Source organism: Drosophila kikkawai, chromosome X (genome assembly GCF_030179895.1).
Source record: "Drosophila kikkawai strain 14028-0561.14 chromosome X, DkikHiC1v2, whole genome shotgun sequence".
Lineage (NCBI taxonomy): Eukaryota > Metazoa > Arthropoda > Insecta > Diptera > Drosophilidae > Drosophila > Drosophila kikkawai.
Window position 1 is genome coordinate 28,308,165 of NC_091733.1, and position 23,151 is coordinate 28,331,315.

The 23,151-nt window shown below is 35.4% G+C and overlaps 2 protein-coding genes across 2 annotated transcripts; both read left to right on the forward strand.

Moving 5' to 3' along the window:
* The first annotated feature begins 5,246 nt into the window (after positions 1-5,246).
* On the forward strand, positions 5,247-6,316 carry LOC108076037 (ubiquitin-conjugating enzyme E2 D2B). The gene is made up of 2 exons (XM_017168697.3): positions 5,247-5,859; positions 5,916-6,316. The coding sequence occupies exons 1-2, from the start codon at positions 5,374-5,376 to the stop codon at positions 6,081-6,083; spliced, it is 654 nt and encodes a 217-aa protein (XP_017024186.1). The 5' UTR covers positions 5,247-5,373; the 3' UTR covers positions 6,084-6,316.
* A 1,126-nt stretch (positions 6,317-7,442) lies between these two features.
* On the forward strand, positions 7,443-12,596 carry LOC108075992 (chromosomal serine/threonine-protein kinase JIL-1-like). Its single transcript, XM_017168645.3, has 5 exons — positions 7,443-7,584; positions 9,012-10,399; positions 10,454-11,241; positions 11,305-11,738; positions 11,809-12,596. The coding sequence occupies exons 2-5, from the start codon at positions 9,013-9,015 to the stop codon at positions 12,425-12,427; spliced, it is 3,228 nt and encodes a 1,075-aa protein (XP_017024134.2). The 5' UTR covers positions 7,443-7,584; position 9,012; the 3' UTR covers positions 12,428-12,596.
* The last annotated feature ends 10,555 nt before the right edge of the window (positions 12,597-23,151 follow it).

A 23,151-nucleotide genomic window follows, 5' to 3' on the forward strand; every position in this document is an offset into this window, starting at 1 on the left:
GACCAGGACGCCAGCCAGGAACCCAGACTGGCGAGCAGACATGGCCACTAACAACATCAAAAAGTGCCAAGTGCCAAGTGTTTGCGTTGGTCGCCAAAAACGCTGCCCAACAAATTGTACCGACTCTCTCCTGTATTTTGTATACCCTGTAAAGGTGGCTACCTAAGACTAGGTGTTATTTGTTATAAGAAAAATAAATATTATGGAGTTATAAAAAAATTAAATTAAAGAAATAAAAAATAAGAAGTATTTCACAGAAAGAAATCATTGTAAAAAGAAATATAAAACATTAAAAAAATAAAGTATAAGTAAAATAAAATATTAAAATATAAATATATATTAATTGTATAATATTAATATTAATATTATTATTTTAAATATTTTTAAAAATAAATTATATAAAAAAAAACAACAAAACTACAAAAATATAGCTTTAGAAAAATATAAATCAAATAAATCCAAGAAGAGGTATTTTTTAGTCGACTTAAAACCCAGAAATTCCTTATTTTCAGCCGTGTGACATTTTTCTTCTGTTTCGTTACTTTTTTTTTCTCCTCCTGAAAAGTGGGGATTTTTAGGGTCCTGCCCTAATGTGGACTGGTCCAAGTTTCTGCCACCTCCCATTTTTTCCTTTTTTTTCAACAGTATTTTTTATTTTTTAAATTTTTTTTTAGTCGTTGGCTTGTTTTGTTTTGTTTTGTTCACTTGTTGGCTACTCTTTTATGCACATCGATTTTCGCTCAGTGCTTTTTATTTGCAGGGGGAAGGTGTGCTGAAGGGGGGGGCAAGGTGGAACCGTACATCGGAGTTGTTTGTTTGGCACTGTTTGTTTATGTGCTGTAACTGGTTCGGTGAGCAAAGCGGAGTGAAAACGGTGAGAAGAATGAAGGAAAAGTGGGGGGAAAAATAAGGAAAAATGGTTGAAAAATCGGACATAGCAAGGAGGGGCGTGGCTACAGGGGGGCAGCAACTTTTTAAAGCGACATTTAACGATGCTCCAAAGTTGAGCACAACACTTGGCAGGCCCAAGTGAGTGCCACACGAGTGTGCATTCATTCAGCCCCTTAAATTTGCAGTCCAAAATCATGGCAAGCAATCACATCGTGAGTCTTATATATATAAATATAAATATTTTTTAATATATTTAAACAAAATTGTTGAAGAAAGTCCTGTTTAAACTGGGGAAAAAGGTATTAACTTTCAACAAAGGGATTTTATTAGGAACTAAAAAGTGTTTTATAGGTTTAAAAATAACCTTAAAAAAAATACATATAAAAAATACGTAAATTTTGTAAGAAATACCTTAACCTTATTTTTTTTAATCAAATATTCCAAATTTATTCCAAAACTAAAAATAATAATAAATAAATTAAAATAACTTAATTTGAAAAAATTGCCTAAATAAATATCAAAACGTTAAAAAAATAAATATATATTATAATATTTAATATTTATATTTTAATATTAATGTATTCCAAAACTAAAAATAACTTAACTTGGAAAAATTTTCTAAATAAATTTTAAAATATTAAAAAATATATATATATATATATTTAAATATTAATAATAATATTTTAAAAAATGTTTAACTTGATAAAATAAATACTTTACCCTATAAAAAATACCCTAAACACAAAATAAAAAAACTCCTCTGTGGGTGTTAACTTTTTTCCGGATTAAATTAAATGCCATACTCTACATAGCAACCCCCTATACTCCATTTTGAATATATTTCTGCATGAAAAGTGAAGCGTTTTGGCCGTTAATAAAACTATTTTAGTCGCAACTAACAAAGTTTGCCAAGTACTCGGCTTTCGGCTCCTTTGACACTGACGTTTTGGCAAGTGGCTTCAAGTACGGCGACAAATCGTGCAACAAAGTCAAATGCACTTTGCAGCAGCAGCAGCAACAGCAGCAGTAGTGTCAGAGCAGGAAAAGCTAGGGAGGAAAAACTAGTGGAAAAAGCTATGGACGAGGGGGGTGATGGTGAAAATTGTGAGCAAAGTGAATACATGTGTACGATGTGCGATGATTCATTTTGCAATATTGCATATTGTGCGTCGCACTTAAATTCAATTAAGCTACAAAGGCAGTTACCCGGCACCCAGGCACAACTACCGCAAGCGTCCAATAACCCATCAGCTGTCGCAGGGAAACCGGGTAAAAACCCCATCAGTTTTCAGTTTTCAGTTTTCCGTTTTACAGTTTTCCATACCACCCCACCCACCACACACCACATAGACCGCCAGTGCCAGTGCCACACTTTATAGCCATTGCCATTGCCCTTCGTGCACTCAGTCATTCATTGATTCATGCACCAGTTCGCCCAAGCATTCAAGCCAGCACTCATTCAATCATTTCTGGCGAGTCCTTGGCGCTATCAGCACAGCAGTTATCCTGGGCAACATGTCCTCTAGAATATGGCATTGTAATTCGAGGTTCAAAGGTAAAGAGTTTGTGAGAGAGTTTAGCTTTGGGAGGGGGGAAAATCATGGATTTGCTTAGGCAAAAATTTGGTTATTAAAATGAAATTATTTTCTTGTATTTAAATAAATATTTAAGCCATTAAAATATTGATAGGGAGAGGAGAGTGGGGATTATAGGGGTTCAACAGAAATTACTAGGATTTTTAAAACCTTTTAAAGTTATTTTAGTTTTTAAATAAAACGAAAGCACACTAAATTTGGTACCTAAAACAATCATTGCATGCTTTTGAGGGAAACTGTAAATATTTTTTAAATAAAAAAAAATTATAAATTTTTAATAAAAATTCTACATTTTTCTAAGAACAAAAACAAAGCTAAATAACAACTAAAAAACCTTATTTAAATTATTTCCATTGCCAACTTTACCTTAACAAAATCATTGCATACTTTTGGACACCGTTTTAAGGGTTTTTAAAAACTCTAGTGCTTTTTGGAGTACTCAAAATAAATTAATTTGTATTTAAAATAAGTAAAATTAAAATATTAATATAAAAAATAAATTAAATAAATTGAAATATTAAAAAAAATTAAATTAAAAATTAAAATTAATTAGATTACAAAATTTTAAAAATATTAAAGTAAAAACAAAAATTAAAAATAAATTTATTTGTATTTAAAATAGGAAAAAATTTAAATATTAAATATTAAAAAATATATTTAATAAATTAAAATATTAAATGAAAATTAAATTAAAAATTAAAATTAATTAAATTTAAAAATTTTAAAAATATTAAAGTAAAAACAAAAACCTTAGTATTAAAAAAATATATATTAACAAAGCTAAATAGTAGATAAAATAAATAAATTTGTAATTATTCCCGTTACTTAAACTAAAATCAACTTTACACCCCCTTCTTGCTGTTCACCCCATCAATCCCCCCCTAAATTTTGGTTCCAGGGTATTAGTCAGGGTGTGTGTACTAGCTAAAAACACAGGTGTGGCTCTGCTCTCGTCTCTAACTTCATTTACACGCTTTTCAACGCTCCAATCGAGCTCCATTTAAATGTTTGCCCAGGTGTAAGTGTCTGCCTGTGTGTGAGTGTGTGTGCCCCACAAAACAGCACTCGTCGTCCTAAGTAAGGGGCAAGTAAGTGGAACTTCCGGGGCTATATATATACATATATATATAGTATTATAATACCCCGGCACACACACACACACACACACACACACATCCTTTGAGCTGCTGCCTCGCTTTGCATCTCGCAGATGCCTCTCGCTGCCATGTAGAACTAATTCCATTAAAGCCGGCTCTAACTTGATTTTCAATTGACTCCTCATTTGCTGAGGGATCGGGGGGGAGTCAGGACGAGGAGGACGCGCTGTCAGCAATCAACATGTTCAATTGAGCATATCCTGCCGGCTGCAGGACACTACTGCCGTGCTAGAACAGATACCAGATACCAGAGAAATGTGATTACCCGACGCTATTTCCCACACACACACACACACACATCCTTGGGAGACGGCCTACACTTGAAATATAATCTCTAATTATTTTGAAGTCCTTCCAAAGGACGCCTTTTCAAATAAAATAAAAAATATAAATATAAATAAATTATATAAATTTTATCTTTTAATATCCTTCAAACGTATTTTTTCAAGTGCAGAGCGAGCAGGACAACGAACCAGGACACAACATGAAGAAAGTCCAGCGGGTGCGCCTTTTACATTTCATTGGATTTTATGCGTTTCACTTTATGCTGATGTTTTTATTATTAAATTTTCCTGAATTTTCATTTACATTTTCTGGCTTTCTTAGCGTTTGCTCTATCCCCATCTCTTTTTATCTTTCTCTCTCTCTCTCTCTCTGTCTCTCTCTCTCTCTCTCTTTCTCTTTCTCTGTGTTTGGTCGTTAGTGTTTTGTCGCCGCTGCTGATGACTCCTCTTCATTTTCACACTTTTCATTCAATTTATTGCATTTCGCAAATTGAGTGTCGCTTTCCTTAGATCTATTCGCCCTTCCTCTGGGCTCCTTCTTGGCTCCCTTTTTGGTCCTGGCCACAGCATCCTGTCCTGCTCCTTCACTTTCCTAATTTTCCTTCAAAAAAGGAACACAAAATAAAACAGTAAATAAATGCAAAAGAAGCACCTAAAAGAAGTCAATTCGATTTAAGGCGAAAGAATGCTGAAAATAACCAGGAAAATAAATCTTCTGGCGAACTATAGGTTAGTTAATTTGTAGTAAATTAAGCTCATCTAAAATTTTAATAAATACAGCCTTAAAAAGAAAATACATTTATGAAGATTTGAATTTAAACCAGAAATATTAACTATATAATTATAAAATCATTTAAAATTCTTGGAAATATTTGTAGCTATAAGAATTGGTGTCTACTGTACTCTACCTACAAGGTGGCAACGCCACTGGCTCCCTTTATCGATAGATCTATCGATAATGCCTGCTATCTCTACATTCTACCAGCACCAATATAGAAGAATCTCGTTCAGTGCTCCCAGATCAGAGGTTTTTTAACTAGATTTTGTTGATGAGACCGTAAATAATGATTATCCGAAAACATTTTTGAATGTAAAAATTCAATCACTTAGAATTAACATAGAATTAAAAGTATAAAGGGTAAAAAATGTTAATTTTTGATCACTCAGCTTTTTGTCCAAGCCAAAGTTGCCACAACGTCAAAATAATACATTACGCCTTAAAGGATTGGATTTTTTAGGGTAAACTTGCAACTTTTTAAGATTTTTAGGGATTTTCCCCCGAATTTGGCATCTGGCCACACTGATATGCTTGTTTTTTACTTCCTTTTCCGTTCTGGCCTTTAAGTAGGCTTCGTTGCGTGGCTTGGCCAAAGTTCAAAATTCATTAAAAAAGTCCGACAAAAAGAAGTTTATATATTTTTCAAACCAATTCAATTGCCGCCAAAGATGACTGAGGAGAAACCAGCCCAGATTGAGGAGATATCTGATGCCGCCGCCGCTGAACCAACCATCGCTGAAGTTTTGCCAGATATCATCACCATGGTGGAGCACGTGGCCAACATTGGTAGCGCCGTAGGAAGACGCCCGCTGGGATCTGGAAACTGCAATGATATTCCCGATATTTCCCATTGCAATGTACATCGCCTCAAGCACGAGCTGAAAGATATTCTTGCCAATCCGCCGCCATATTGCTGTGTGTCCATCAAGGCCCTTGATCTAACCCATTGGGTGGCCATTATAAATGGCCCCATTGAGACTGTCTACGAGGGCGGACATTTTCGCCTGGATATAAACTTCCCTTCCGCGTATCCGTTTAAGCCGCCAATGATACGCTTTGTGACGCGTGTCTATCACTGCAATGTGGACAAATACGGTGCCATTTGCATGGATTTACTGAGAGATCGCTGGTCGCCCATTATCACGGTATCCAAGGTGAGCTATGAGCTTTTTTTTATTAAAAATATGTATATTCAAAACCCTATTTCTAGGTTTTACTTTCCATCTATTTGTTAATGGGCGATTGCAATCCGGATGATCCCCTGGACAGCTACGTTGCCGAAATGTACAAAACCAATCGCTTGGAGCACGATCGGGTGGCTCGTTATTGGACCGAACACTTTGCCAAGCCGGAAGCAAAAAAAGAAGATGATGAATGATGTCGAAATTTTTGATATGATACACCCTATGAATAGTATACTAAGACACAACCATAGAGATCAAGCCTGAAGTTTCCAGTTCCATGAAAAAAAAAACCTCTTTCACTGCAAGGCAATCTTAACAACAACAAAAATCGTTGACTTTATTTTCACACCACAAAAATTTAAGTTGTAATAATTATTTAACAGTTTTTCAACGCTCATTAAAATGCTGCATTCATAAAATTTATAAATATTATGTTTTCTTGAAGAATTTAAAACAATTTAGAGAACGTTCTTAAGGGGGAATGTGTTTTCTTTTTTAGGAAATAGTCAAGCTACATTGTGAAACTAAAAAGCTCAAAAGAAACTATTACAAAAAACAAAAATTTAATTCAATTTTAAAGACAAAATATGTACCATATATGTATATCGCCACCTAAGTAGTAGTCGGAGAGCCTTTTCCTTTCTGTTTTCCTTTTTCTCTTTGGTTTCCCTAGTGAACTTTGACCTCAAGGCTTGTTCAAAATACTCCCGGCCATATTTCCCACTCCCTTGCAGAGTGCTGACTGTGTCAGATAGCCGAGGTGGTGGTGGTGATGGTGATGGTGGTCCTTTGGCCCCGCTCATGTCTATGAATATTCATGAGCTGCCCAAAAAATGAACATCGAGGGGGGAGGGAGAAAAACATTCAGGGTTCGGGTGGGGTTTTTAGCTTTGAAAAATGAATTGGAACGCGAATGGTTTAAACACCTTTCACGGGCTCAAAGGGTCCAAAAATATACCAAAAGCAAGCCCTGCACAATCTTAAATGCCCATATATGGTATGGTTTGGCATCTAGGGCCAAGACAAACACAATCAAATTCAAGTTACGTAACGTAAAGACTCTCATATGGGGGAATTCTATTCTTTAGTATATCGTATACTTAAAAAAAAACGTATGTTACAATGTTTTTTATTAATTTTTTATTAAAAATGTTAACTAATAGCTGTTCTCTTTTTTATACTATTTTTTAATGCTTTTAATTTCAATCAATGAATAATGAAAAATCGTTTCTTGACTATAAGAATTAGTGTGTACTGTACTCTACCTTACCTTATGGTAAGGTGGCAACGCCACCCCCTTATCGATAGATCTATCGATAATGCTTAGCTATATACATTCTGCATTTATTTATTATTTTTTTGCGTTAACTAGACTGTTTATTATAACAAACTTAATCTCCAATTACTAATCCATCACTAATCAGTAATCATTTCTTTTTTTTGTTGTAAATTAAAAAAAAGAAAACATCGCTTCATCGATACAATTTTGTTTCTCTAAAAGCTAGCCCTAGCATTTTTTTTCTTCTAAACATTTTCCAACACTTTCTTTCTTTTCCTGCCGGCGTTTTCAACTGACGAGTTCTTGGAATTTTCGTCTCGGTTAAATTTTCAGTGAATTTGAAGTGTACAATTTCTTTGCTAAAAAAAAACCAATAGGAAACTGCAAATAAAAAGGCCTAGAACAACATTAAATAAGTAAGTTTTCAACAATAAGTGTAAGGGTTTCCCCTAGGTAAAAGCAACCACGCGCAGGCGCCCTTTGCCATGTGAGTTTGTGTTAGTGAATGAGAAAAGCGTTTGAAAATCCAAATTGTTAAGTTTAAAATAATGCATACTGTTTAAATAAATAATATATATTTCTGCGGGAAAAGGGAATAACTGTGTGTGCGAAGCAAATAAATTCATAGCGAAAAAAAAGATCACCACGAGAAACGCATGCGCACAGGCTTGTGTCGCTTGTGTTTGTGTTAGTAAAAAGGAAAAAAAACGTTCAAAATATGGGCATGTTTTAGAGAAAAGAACAAAAATGGAAATTACTCAAATATATAGAAATCCGGGAAAATCGAAAGACTTATCAGGAACAGTAAAGAGGAGGCGCTGCATCCGCAGGAGAAAAAAAAATTGCTGGGACGCATGCGCGTCAACTTCATGTGTGTGTGTGTGTGTGTATGAGCGCGTGTGCATTGGTGTATGTGAGCTGGGACGCATGCGCGTAGGATTTATGTATGCTTGTATATGTGTGCATGACGGTGCTTGCTTTTGGATTGGAATAAGTGCATACACAGAAAAAAAAACGTGTGTGACAGTGACAAGGCAAGGCGTAACTGATAAAAATTACTAATAATAATATTTATTTATCTTTATAATATATATAATATAATAATTAATATAAATTAATAATTCGAATTAATCAATTCATTACATTAAAGTAAATTAATTAATTTTCAAAAATATTAATATAATATATATATATCATAATTGTCGGAATAGTCGTAATATTGATATTAATTATTAATTATACATATATTATTTATCCTATTTATCATATTTATTAAGTATGATATATTAATTATAATTATAATAATAATATTATTATTATTATTAATTATAAAATTTAATATAAAGATTAATGGTGGAAGAAAATGTATATTAATTATAATTAGTATTAATATTAAATTATTATTAAATTTTTAATAAAGAAATTTTTGAAAAGAATGAAGAAGCAAACTATAAGTATCACTTATATTAAATAATATTTATATATTAATAATAATTAATTTCACGTAATAGGTAATATTATTATTATTAATTCTTAATTAAAATTAATTTAACATACTTAAATCTGATAAATTAATAAAAATTAATAATTAATATTAATAGATTTTTAAAAGTATGAGAAACATATTTTAAAATTTGTAAAACAAAATTAATACTTACATTAAAGAAGCAAACAATTTTTATAATTTTCAAACTATAAATAATATTTATAAAAAAAAGAGTTTAGTTAGCATTAAATAAATAAATAAATAAATAAATAAAAAAAAGTAAAAGTAACATTATTCGTCCCTTTCAAAAAATCATCTCTGCCAATCTTATATTCACGAAAATTCTAAAAAATCCAGAATGAGCGACCAAAAAGACGAAAAACCCAAAACCAACCCAGAGGTTGAGGAACCGACCCCGGTCGCCGCCAGTAGTAATGGCAACAAGCGGCGCAGGGAAAGCACGCCGTCATCGCCACCGCCGGCCAAGAAGGTCAAGACAAGCACTGATGAGGAGGAGGAACAACCCACTTCCACTTCTCGTTTGAGAAAGGCATCTGATAATAAGCAGCAGCAGAAGGAGTCAGATGCGAATAAAGAGGTGGAAAATGGGAATCACCACAACCAGGGACCAAAGGATGAAGGGGATGCCATAGTTGAACCTAGAGACGACGCCGATGAAGTCGTTATTATCAGCTCTGATTCTTCCGATGAGGATGACTTGGACAGATATCTAGACAACAACTGGCTTGATCTACTGGAGAATCTAGTCGGGGATTTACCTACAAACAGAGAGAGACAGAGTTTGGAGGCCGCAAGTCTACACGTGAACGTGGCCTCATCCGAGTCCAGTGCTGACGAAGCCGTGAATCAGGATGATGGACAGGCAGAGCAGCTAGACAACGACGAGTTCCCCCATGAAGAGGCAGAGAATCTGGTCATCAATGAGTATGATTTGCAGTTAAGGGAAGAGCAGCAGTACGAGGCCCGCCATGAAGAACCATTAAACCTAGTCATTGGCGAGTCTGTGGACAGAGAGAGACAGAGTTTAGATACCGAAAGTCTACACGTGAACGTGGATTTGGATGAGAACAACAGCGCTGACGATGGACAGATGGCAGAGCAGCCAGATAACGACAATACCCCCTATCAAGATGAAGAACCAGTAAACCTGGTCATCGCAGCGCAGCAGGACGAACAGCCAGAGGAGTTGGTGGATGACAATAATGAAGAAGGGGTCTTGGTCATCGATGAGGAGCACCAGCAGGAAGATAGAGCTGACGAGGAGCCTGAGTCGGTCGTGCAGAATTCCCACTCTCCTGTATACAACGAAGACACAGACTCTCCCGAGGATGAGGAGCCTGACTCCAACAGAGATGCTGCAACAGACGATCCCATCGATTTGAACAGAACAACCCATCTCAACCGGCTGCAGAGGGACACCGATCTACAAAACCGCGTCCAGTTGGACACGGAAATGGCCGTAAGTTTCGGGGATTTTCAAATCCTACGTCTCATTGGTGAAGGAGCACACGGCAAGGTATTTTTGGTACGAAAGCGAAACGGTTTAGATGTGGGGCAAGTGTATGCCATGAAGGTTATCTCCAAGATGATACCCCTCCGCGACTGGAAGTCAGCGGAGCGTATTAAAATTGAGCGTGTTATCCTAGAAGCTATACAGGAAGTACCCTTTATGGTGAATCTTCACTATGCCTTTCAGTCGGAACATCATCTCTTTCTGGTCACGGGTAAGTTGCCACAACAAACGGGTCGAAAAATCTATTAATTTGGAAATTTTCCAGACTTTATCCAAGGTGGTGAGCTGTACCGGCGCCTTCAGTTAGAGGGACCCCTGCCGGAGGCGGCAGTGCGCCTCTATGTGGCCGAATTGGTTTTGGCTTTGGAGGCTTTGCACCAGGCAAACATTGTCTATCGTGACCTCAAACTGGAGAATATTCTGATCGACAGCGAGGGTCACATTGTGGTGGCCGACTTTGGTCTAGCCACTGTTTTGATTGCCGAAAAATTGAACCGGACGAAAAGTTTCTGCGGCACGCTGTCGTACATGGCACCGGAGGTGATAGTAATTGGCCCCGATGGCTACGACACGAGAGTTGATTGGTGGTCATTGGGTGTGTTTACCTTGGAGCTGCTCACCAGTATCAATCCGTTTGCTTTGCTAAGCCGGGAAGAAATAAGCCAAAGGATTTTTCATGGTAATATCGAGCTTCCCTTGCATCTCAGCGAAGGGGCAAGAGACTTTATAAGGAGGCTAATGGAAACGGATATAAATAGGCGTATGGGTGCCGAGGAGATTCGGGCACATGAATTTCTCCAGGGCATCGATTGGTCGATGCTACCACAAAAGCAACACAATATGCCCTTTCGTCCAACCCTCGAGGGCATCGAGGATGTGAGTCACTTTGATACCAATTTTACCTCCAAGCCAATAGAGTTGCCCCTGTGCGAGGTGGCTCTGCCCAGTGACCTTTGCATGTACAATGGATTTGACTATATATCTCCTCGCCTTCTGGAATGGAGACGTGATCACGACGAGGAAGATGTAGAGTTTCGCAATCCAGAGGCAGATGTGAGTGTCCCAAATATAGATTACCTTCTACTAACTCTTATTATATTTTTTTTTTTGGTTTAGATCATACCCACACTTCCGGATGATACCGTATTGGGCCGCCGGCTGTTGAACGGTGCCAGTGCTTGCGGCACCTGTTTCCTCATGGATGACAACATCCTGGTCAAGATCATACACTTGTCCAAATTCCATGTCTCTGAGGTGGATGCCTTGATGACATTTTCGCACGAGAATATTGTCCATTATTATGGGACTTATCGGAACAGCTGCGAGATCTGGATCATGATGGAGTACCTAAGAGGCAGGGATCTATTCCATGCTATCTCGAGTGGCCAGCTGAATGAGGAACTTAGCCGCCTGCTCTTCCGGCAGATGGTCAGTGCTGTCCAGCACCTGCATATGCATCACTTTATACACGGTGATCTCAAGCCGGAGAATATAGTGTTTGCCAACGAGACGGATATGACTATTAAGCTGGTGGACTTTGGCCTGGCCCGGTGAGATTCTCTATTTTATACCTTCCTTTCTAAGTATTATTTCTATTATCTATTATCTCAAACATTTTAGTTATAGCAGAGATTTCCGGCAATGGGAAGACTATCCACGCTATACCCCGCTATATGCCCCGCCAGAGCTAATAACGCCCCATAACAACCGCCGTGTGGCCTATACCCCAGCAGTGGACATCTATGGGCTGGGTGTTACGCTTTACTGTATGATTGTGGGATCTGGTCCGTATCATTATGATTTGGAGGTAGAGCACATTTCGCAGGCAGAAGAGCAGCTCCTGAATCGCATACAGCAGGAGCCGTTTGATCAGGAGGCCGAGGGTTGGCTAAATGCTAGCCAGGCCTTACGGGATCTGGTGAGCTGGTGTCTGGAGAAGGACCCAGCAGCACGGCCCTCGCTGGTGGAGATACTCAACAGTGAGTGGCTGAGAGAGGAGACGGAGGAAGATGCTGGACCAGTTGAAGTTCAGGAACAAGTTGAAGACCAAGTCCAGGACCATGAAGAAGATGTCCAAGAAGAAGAAGATGTCGAAGAAGAAGATTCCCAAGAAGAAGAAGATGCCCAAGAAGAAGAGGATGTCGAAGAAGAGGATGACGAAGAAGAAGATGCCCTCGAAGAAGAAACTGTCGAAGAAGAAGATTCCGAAGAAGAAGATGTCGAAGAAATCGAAGACTAAGAACTTCATGTCTACGAATTCCAAGTCCAAGAAGTTGCCCCTCACAAACGGACCTTTCGTAGTCGCAACCTGCCATTAAGAGCCTTGACTTCTATTTATATAAATTTTTTTATATAGAGTTAAAGACTTTTATAAGATTTTTTTTTCCTATTAAATAAATGTGCCTTACAAGAAGTTTTTTCAAGGCTAATTATTAAAGTTGCCTTACAAAAAGTTTTTCCCTATTTTATTTTTGTTTTAGGCTTATTAATTTAATTCGCCTTTTTCAATCAAAAATAAATAAATTCAATAAAATAATAAAAAAAATAATAATAAAATAATAAATAATAATAAGAGAATATATAATAAAAAAATTAATAATATAATAAAAAAAATATTAATATAATAAAAAAAAATAAACTAATAAAAAATATATTAAAATAATAAAAAACAAATTAAAATAATAAAAAAATATTTAAATTATAAATACAATTTAAAAAAAAGTTAAAGTAATAAAAAAATTTATTGAAATAATAAAAAACAAATTAAAATAATAAAAAAAAATATTAAAATAATAAATAAATATTAAAATAATAAAAACAATATTAATATAATAAAAAAAAATTTACAATAATAAAAAAAAAAATTAAAATAATATAAACAAATATTAAAATAATAAAAAATATTAAAAAAAAAAAAATTAAATAATAAAAACAATATTAAAATAATAAAAAAAAATTTAAAATAATAAAAAAAAAATTAAAATAATATAAACAAATATTAAAATAATAAAAAAAAATATTTAAATAAAAGAAATACAAAAACATAATAAAAGAAAAACTATAAAACAAGCCAAAGTTTTTATATTTCCCAATTAAGATAAGAACCTGTCTTTAATTTAGATATAACCTCAATGACAATGAGATACTGTCACTTGCCAAAACTCATATCGAGTGAACACTATATAAACCCCCGAAGGCAGTGTGATAAAAGCATAAACCGAGTGACAGTCGCCAATCGAGAAAATGGCCAACAATGTCATCAAAGTGGCAAAGTGCCCTTCTACCAATATCACCGCCCATTCCCTGTCCTGGTCCCGTTCCCGCTTCCCTCTCTTCTTATTGCCCCCAACAAGTCAAACGTTAATGAACTTAAAGAAATTAATTAAAGTGGCAGGCAACACACACAGAGGGCCACCCACATATGCTACATATGTGTGTTATATATAAAGAGATATGTATGCTCCTTCGATACATATACATATGAAGAGTGTGTATGTGCAGCTTAACGCCCCGTTCCGATGGCCGTTTATTGGAAACGACATCCGGTTTGGGGGATGGGGGATGGGGGAGAGCTGGCTGGGATCGGATCGGATGAAATGCCATCAGATGGCTTTCTTCTTCCCGGGCAAATGCAATAAAAGCAAGTTGTGGAGACAACTTGACCGTTAAAAATGAAGTCAGCCGGCGAGATGGGAGTGTCACAGTGTCACAGAGTTATTGAGTGGATACAAAACGACGGGGGAATGCTCTCAACGAGGGGTACGAGCAGTTAATAATAGTTAAAATTAATTAATTCTATAAAATTTAACCAGAGGTTAAGAAAATTATTAAGGTATATTTTTAAATTTAAAAATAAACCCCTTTTTATAAAAAATTGTTATGAAAAATGTCTATAAATTAGCAAAGACAGCTTTGAAGAGTTAAACTCTCTTAATTAATTTAATTAATTCTATAGAATTTAACCAGAGGTTAAGAAAATTATTAAGGCATATTTTTGAATTTAACAATAAACCCCTTTTTATATACAATTTGTATGAAAAATATTTATAAATTATCTTGGCGAGTTTTGAGGACATAAACTTCCTATTTGTTAGCCCTTAATTTAACCAGAGGTTTACGAAATTAATTATATATATTTAAGAAATAAAAAAACAAATCTATTTTAATATAAAAACCCTTCTAAAATATACCCAAAATTTAGCTTAAATAAGTTAGATATAACTGAGACCTTAGCCTAGCCTCTCCTTAAACCCAGTTAACCAAATTTAACCAGAGGTTAGGCATAGTTTTGGAGTTAAAAAATAAGCTTAATTGTTTAAAAAAAATCCGCTCAAACTGCGAATAATGGAACTTAGTCTTTGGAAATGACTTTCGCCAGGGCTTTCTCGCATTTAACCTGAGGTTATTCCCTCCCCCCATTAACCCCTGTCAACCACCGCAGGCGTTGCTCCATTCGCACCCGTGTTAATCCCACAGCATTTCGGCCTGAGTTCGATTGCCAATTGGCAATTGGCAGCAAACAGGCAAATAGCTTGGACAATCTGTCATAGCTCCATGTGGGAGCCACGACTTGGATCGATAATCTCATTTGGGCTGCGATGGAAAATTAGGGGGGGCGGGTTAGGAAAATTAGCAGAAGAGCAGCAGAGGAGATGGAGAGTGACGCCACATTCGCGAACGGTGGCCGCCGCTGCAATTCAATTCTCATTTGCTGCAATTTCAATGGGGAATTGGATTCGTCAAGGCTAATGTCTCGCCAAAGACGATTCGAGTGGTCATTATTCAGAGGGGAAAATCCATGCAACAGGGTTTTTCGACTAAAGTGAGTGATCGATGCCAATGGAGGTGGAATATTTACTTAATAATTTAATAGGAAATAAAAAGAATATATTTTTTTTAAGTAACATCATAATACAGGCAGCAGAAAATAAGTAACAAATAAATATTAAATCCATAAATATGGACTTTTAAATTATATCGATATTAGTATATCGAAAAAATATTAAACTATCGATAAATAAGTAAACAAAGCAGAGGATACTGATTGTACCACATCCATAGGCATTTTACATTTTTCAGAAGAAAGAATTTTAGCTAAATAATTAATATAAAATCAATAAGTAATTATTTATCGATTATATCAATCTCACAATATCGATTTATTAAGAATATTGAATTTTAGGTTATAATTAATTGATTTATTAATGTAATATTTAATATTCATTTTTTTATTTTTAAATTATGTAAATTTATATATGAAAAAATACATATTAAATTAATTAATCTATCAATTAATTACAATTTAATAATCAATATTCTTGATCATCAATATATATCGATACTTGATTAAAGTACCTTGTTTTTTGGGGCTATTCCTTTCCATAAAATATAATAAATATTTTTGTTTTTAAAATATTTACCAATAAATATGATAAAATACCTTTAAAACTTCCATTTATCGATTTAATTATAAAGAACCTCCAAAAATATATCCAACTTTCTCATCGAATCAATCAATTAATGCCTTGACTTAAACTCCACCTAGAACAAAAGCCATCCCCTAGCCTATAGACTCCCACCATCAGGTCGCCCTGTCACATGGCAATAAATATTGCCACATGTTAAATGTGATGGGACGATGGGCCGATGGGCCGAGGACGAGGTCCTGAGGATTCCACAGGACTCACAGGCTGCAGGGGCCATGGCGATGGCCACTCGCCGATATTGCAGAAAATTAACAAATGAGCTCGACAAGCGTCCGGCTGATGAGTTTAATCCTTCCCAGAAAATCCCATACCCTGGAACCCCAAACCATTCCCCCTCTCTCTCTCGAATCCCCGATTCCCTGGCAGCTTCACCAGGCCCGGAGGGGGCCTGGTCGATTGAATTCCGTGTCAAACGGTTTCTGCACTCTCAGCTTTTATTGAATTCCATTACAGATTCATGTCCGTCGGAGGAGTAACGTCATCATAAAGGCCGTACGCCGTACGCCGTACACCGGGCTTGTTTGGCCAGTGGGAAGAGAAGCGATACACCCACCGATTGCTGTCATTAATGTTAATGGCAAATTGTTTTAGAGCACCGACTTCTGCCGGTGACAGTGTGGCTCCTGTTTTCTCCTCCTCCTCCTCCTCCACCTTCTGTTAGGCCAGAATGAAGCCCGCATCAGCATCCGGAACCACATCCGCATCCTGTTTGCCTCTCTCTGACGAGCCGAGTGAGTAGTAGTAGTTTGTCAAAAGTGCGAGCACAAAAGGACTCGCTCCTTATCGCACCAGACAGACTTTTCCGTCCAAAAGTCCGGTCCGGTTTAGGTCCCCATTATGATTATGCCGGCATATAGTCCCAGCCCAGCCGAAAGAGAGAGCCCTTTATTCTTGACTGGTAATTTGTTGAGGCCTTTCTAAGGTTTTCCTTTTCTTTTTTTTGGTTATTTAAAAATTACACCCGAATCGAAAGCCAATTAGTTTGGAACGAAAAGTGCACTGGAAAAGTAAGGGGAAAATTCTGGAAATTAAAGGAAACTCCTGGGAAGGTATTAGAAAGGTATTTTCCATTTCGTAGCTTTGCTCGCTGGCTTAGTTAATTAATTAAGTTAATTTTTAAATAAGAAAAAATGGGTTTTAAGTAAAGGAAAAATCTGTAAACTATAGGAAATTTCTGGGAAGGTTTTTTTAAAATATTTTTTCCAGGATTTTCCTCAAGTATTTTTTCTAAAAGAAATTTAAATTAATTGATAAACTTCATGAGAAAACTCCTTAATCAAATTCTTTATTATTTTCAAGGGTTTTTCATTGAAGCTTGAAATTTGTAAATAATATTTCTCTACAAAATTTACAATTTTCCAGATAAAATTATTGAAATAACTTCTTAAATGTAAGTACAAATTTAATTTGCAAACCGTTTTAGTGAGTAAATTAACCACAAATATAGGTAAGCATATATTCTCATCTTCAGTTTCATTCTCAAGTGCTCAAAAATGTTGCTGTAATTTTCCGCTCAATGCAGAAGCCATTCTAGTTCTGTGTAAAAATGTCGAGGGCCTTGTTCACTCTACTCTTCTGTGTGTGTGTGTGTGTGTGTGGGGTGTAAATCTGCTCGAGGGCCAAAAAGGACCCTCTCCTGCTCAATTGAAATTGTTGCCGGCAAAAGCCCGACTGGCTGACTGCCTGACTGGCTGGCTTCCACATCAAAATCAGTACATAGTGCATACAAATCTGGACTGTGGCTGAATTTCATGGCACTCGTCGCACAATGAGAATCCGACCTCAACAAAGGAAAATTTATTTCGTCAACCCGAGAGTTGCAAGCTGAAGAATTTTCCAGGGCTTCTTCTGGCGCCCAGGTGAATCCGGAACCTAAAGGCTCTGCTCTCTCTCTCTTTTCCACAAAACGGACTCAATTAATTTAAGAGATTTTCCCAGAGATTTTTCTAGAGATTTCCAAAGACTTTCCGGTGGGGAAGCAGGAATTTTCTGTGTATTGCAAAATTTCGGATTGAGTTTTTTGGAAGAGAAAGAGCAACTCTTCATTTGGCGGTCTTCGTTTTTGGATTTTGGCTTGCTGCTTGGAAAATTTAATTAAGCTTCGCCAAAGGCGGAAAATCAGGGAGTAGGGGTGAGGGTGAAAAACTTGCCATCTAAATATTATTTTACACGATGCTTTAACGGCAACTTTTGCATGCCTCATAATAATAATAATCGTCATAATGCCGCCAGGCAACAACTGTTTCATTAAAAGAAAAATAAACCAACAGGAAAATCTCCGAGAAGAAGGGGGGTTTGGGGTTGGGAGGGTAAAATGCAGCGCAGATTGCATCGTATGTTGTTTTATGCGTATGATATTTTGCCAGGCCAAAGTTATGAGTTCCTACATATACATTTATATATATATAAATACATATATATATAGAAGGAAGCTGGTAAAAGGCAAAGGCAGAGGCAGCAGCCCAAGGAAAAAAATGGAAAACTGCTCCCTTTTTGGTCCTAGGTTCCCTTCATTTCTTTTTTACCCATTACTACTAGTTTAAAGGAGAGTATATAAGGTTTTTGAAAATTTGTTTTTCAAGAGTTTAGAAATTCAGAAAATAACTCAAGGTCTTAGTATATCTTTCAATTAAAAATTCCCCTCAAAAGTATGCTATATTTTTGTAAGAAACCATAAGCCAGGTATTTCATTGTCTTATATTTTTTGTAAATTTTTTATTTTTTGGCTGGGCTATGGGGGGCTGCACTTGCTCTTTTAGTTAAATGTTTGAAAAGAAAAATTAAAAACTTTTTACAGCGCACACAACATGCGCGGGCTGCTGCTGCTTCCTTGCTGCCATAATATCCTGTAAGCGGGGCCAAAATGCAAGTGGAAAAAGTTAAGCGGCCAGAAAGGGGCCAAGGGGGGGAGAGCAGAGCAGGCAACAGAAGATTATGTCGCACTAGCCAGGCCCATCACCCCTCCCCTCCTTGACTTACCTCCAAGCTTCATCTGTGAAAAGCGTCTTAATCCCGACTAAGAACAACCGCAGGCGGTGACACCCACATTCCACACACACACATACAGGCACAACATGCAACGTGCCACATGTCAGATATGCTCACTTCAAGGGCGAAAAGTTGTTCATCTTAAGAACACAAAACTTGCGATCCTTTATATAAAAAAAAGGAGTAAGAAAAAGGACGACCAGCAAAAAGCATTGCCTACTTTTCAGAGCTTAACTAAGAATTCTTTCAGAAAGCCCAATAATTATTATTTTTAATTAAAAAACTAAATATTTACTTAAGATTACCAATCTTTTTAAACTAGTACTCAGGGATTTCCCCAGTAAAACTAACTTTTTAAAAGCTAAAACATATTTAAATCTTCCCTGTATTTCCCATATTTAAATTCTACTTTTCAGAAACTTCTCTTCTTTCTTCTACTGCGGTTATAGCTCTTTTTTCATCCGACAAAATCTAATAAAGGAATCACATTACACGCACTCACCTCGTCCCCCTTAAAATAAGCATTCAAAGCATTCCCCCGATCTTTCCGATGAGTTGGTTTTAAGAGCACTTAGTGGCTGCTTTAAGGACACCTTACCCTTATCCATATCCCATAGCCCTTCGCTTCCCTTTGACTTAAACAATTTCGGTTTTCGCTCCTCTCTCTCACAGATAGAGAGTGTAAGAGAGGGCGGGGAAATGGTTGAAAAAAAGAAAGCAAGGAAAATTAGAAGAAAAAGAAATAAAATAAAGAAAAACTTGTAGCAACTTTTTTTTTTCATATGTATGTGCTCGTTTTCTTTTTTTTTTGTTCCTATTTTTTGTTTTTTTTTTTACTCGACGACGGCTGACTTGGCTGGCATGTCTTGTCTTTTTTTTTAACCCCAACCAACTTAAAGAATACCCCAGAATACTAAGAAAAATAAAGTTTTCAAAATCAGCAGAATTAGTGATAAAAATATACCTTAAACAAAATAAAGAAATCAGTTGTTTGGTAATTTTTAATTAAAAATTTTTAAATATATATAAATAATAAATATTTAAATAATAATAAATAATATATATTTAAATATTTTAATAATAATAAATAAAAATATATAAATATATTTAAAATATTTAAATAATAATAAATAAGTATATATAAATATATTTAAATATATAAATAATATAAATTTACATATTTAAGAATCTTTTGGAATTTAGATTAGGATTTTATCTTCAAGTTTAGTTTAAAAATTTTGTAAAAATATTTCCACCGACATTATTTTTAGTTATTTCTTAAAAATAAAATAACTTAATGTATAAACTAGCTTTTAATATCTTAAAATTATTTTCTTAGTATTATATTCCTTAAAAAATATAGAAACATAATTTTAAAAATATTTTATTTTATATTTTTGTTGACTTATGGGAATATTTCCACTTTAATCTTGGTTAAACATTTTTAAAATTTGATTAGCAAGGCAGAGTTTTCTTTAAAAATATAATAATTTAATATAGAAGCTTAGTTATAATATTTATAGGTACTTAAGGATTTTTTTAAATTTTAAGTTACTTAAAAAAATTTCTAAAAAATATATTTTATTATTATTTCCACATGCAAATAAGTTAAATATTTTATTAAATTATTTTCTAAAGCATTTTCTTTATTTTTCCAATAACTTTTAATAGTTTTATGCATAAACTTGCTTTAATCATTTATTTCATAATTCTTAAATATAAAAAAATAAATTTTTTTGCAAGTGCCAAGTGCACTCACTCCCTTATTCAGCTGTGCCACTTTCCACTTGCCGCTCTCGTAACTTTTGCTAGTGCGGCGACATCTGCCAATGTTTTGAACATTGCAGCACACACACACACCCATACACCCATACTCACACTTGGAGAAAAGGGGGGAGGGTGAATGCTTTGGGTGCTGGGTTTGTCCTGGAGTGCGCCACACACTCGCACACGCAAAAGGACAAACTCCTTGGCAAAATAATGAAAAAGTAACTCAAAGTCGTATTTGTATTTTCTTCAGCTTTCCTGTCGCTGTCTGTCTCTCTGTCTGTCTGCTTTTCCTACCATTTTCTACACCCCTGACTCTTCTTCTTCTTCTTCATCTTCATCTCCTGTTTCCTCTCCCCTGTCCCCTCTTTCTGTTTGGATATCTCAAAGTCGAACTCTTCCATCATGCCGCATCCATCCATGGAGGTTAAAGGCGAGTCAGCCTGTTTTCGGAAATTGGTGCGAGTAATTGGTTTGTTAGAACAAAACTTATGGCACAAGTCTTCGGGACTCGGTGGACTCTGGAGTCCAAAGTCCCAAGTCCATAGTCCTTGGTCGTCGCCTCCCTCGCTGTATTTCGGCGACGACCCTGTCCCCTCCAAGTTGGCCCTCTGTCACTGGACATGGGCAAACTTTTCCCAGAGACTCACCTGGCAGGCGACAGGCGAATGAGATGAACAAACGGACAGAGAGACAAGCGGACGGACAGACTTACGGACAGTTGGGACAAATGGACGGACAACCTAATAATAATCTGCATGCCAGGCTGAGAGAAACTTAAAAACATGTCACAGAGTTTTCGGTTTACAGATTTTCGCAAGCTGCACACAAAGAACTTTGTGAGGATGCACTGCAAAAAAATTAAGGGTACTAAAGTATGTTAAATTAAATTTATATTTATTTTTAAATATACAAAATATATTTAAAGGAAAATTAATATATAAAATATATATAAAAAAATTTAACAAAATAAATATAAAAAATATATAAAATAAATAAATATAAAAAATATATAAAAGAAAAAAAAAATATATAAAAAATATTTAAGAAAATTTAATATATAAAATATAAAAAATAAATTTTAAATGTATATTTATATTTATATTTTTTTTTATATTTTGTTTATAAATATTCTTTTTTTTGAGTAAATCTAAGGTATTTAAAAATATTTAATAAATAAAGAATAAAACCTAAATATTATATTCTATAAAATATAATATGTAATCTTATTTTTATTTAACTTAATTTACAGCTTAAATTATTATCTTCTTTTAGAAATATTTTTAGATCAGTGTATACACTGTTGGATTTCCTGGCCTGAGTTCGTGGCGCCCACCCATGGCGTGGAGTCGAGATACAGATACACGTCTAACATGTCAGTGACATACACACGAAGTGGCTGCAGTTAGAAAGGGGAAGAGAGAGGGGCAAGGGGATTGAAGGGGGACGGCGGCGCAGCACAAAGGTTAAAAAGCAATTTTTCGAAATGTCAGCATACAAAATTTCATTACAAATTTGTTTTCTACATTTTTTCTTCTTTTTTTTGTTTCCCGTGTTGCTTCTTTGTCTTGGTTTTTAAGCACAAAATATTTTAAATATTTTGTATAGTAATGGGAATTGGAAGTTTGGCTACCTTGTCTAAATAAAATGGAGATATATTGAAGAGATTTTATGTATGTATAAATGAGTATTGTCTTCAAAGTTAAATAGTTTTTTCTTTGTAAATTAAATTAAATAAGTGTTATTTGGTAGCCATGAGATAGGCGATGAAATGGGTTAACACTTGAAAGATGCTAGAACTGATTGGGAATTATAGTGATTTTTTAATTTTATTTTTTATTAATTATTTATTTATAATTTTTAATATTATGTAATTAACACTGGGAAGATGCTAGAACTTATTAGGAATTAAAGTGATTTTATTATTGTATTATTTTATTAATTATTTTTTTTATTATTTTTAATATTATGTAATTACCACTCGAAAGATGCTAGAACTTATAAGGAATTATAGTGATTTTTTTTATTAATTATTTATTTGTTACTTTTTTATATTATCTAATTATTTACTTTTATTTTTTTAGTCTATAAGAAAAGTTTCCTTTACAAGCTAAGCTCCCTTCTGCCCAACACAAAAAAAAACTACCTTAATTTATGATTATTAATAACAATAATAGGAAATATATGCATATACATATGCAAAGTACGCACACAAGTAAACAGGATGAGGGCGGAAAATCGACGTTTAAAAAGGATTTGCCTTGCTAAACATTTTGAAATGCCTTAAGCTATTCAAAAATTACATCACTCGAGTAAATACGAGACAGAAAGAGGGGTAGAGAGACACTCGAAGGGCAGGGAAATGGAAAATGGCAATGGAAATGGAATTGTGGGTGGATGCTTTCGAGAGTCCTGGAGTCCTGCCTGAGATGCACGATTAATGGCAACGAGGAATGTAATGTAGCGAATATATGCGAGAGTTGCCGTTCGTCCTGATTTCAAAAATGGGCAAAGGGCAGGCAGGGATAACTGTGTGGGGGGAGATTGGGCGAGGGAAAACAAAACAAAAGGCGGCGCTGGAAAAACAACGCCAAGCGGTTCAATGCTCGACCGCTGGCGTTCGCCTGATTTAACCATGCATTGGGTCAGGACACACACACACACCCGGGTCTGAGAACTCAGCCGCAGACGGAGGACCTCCTCGTGGTCGTGGTCCTTCTCG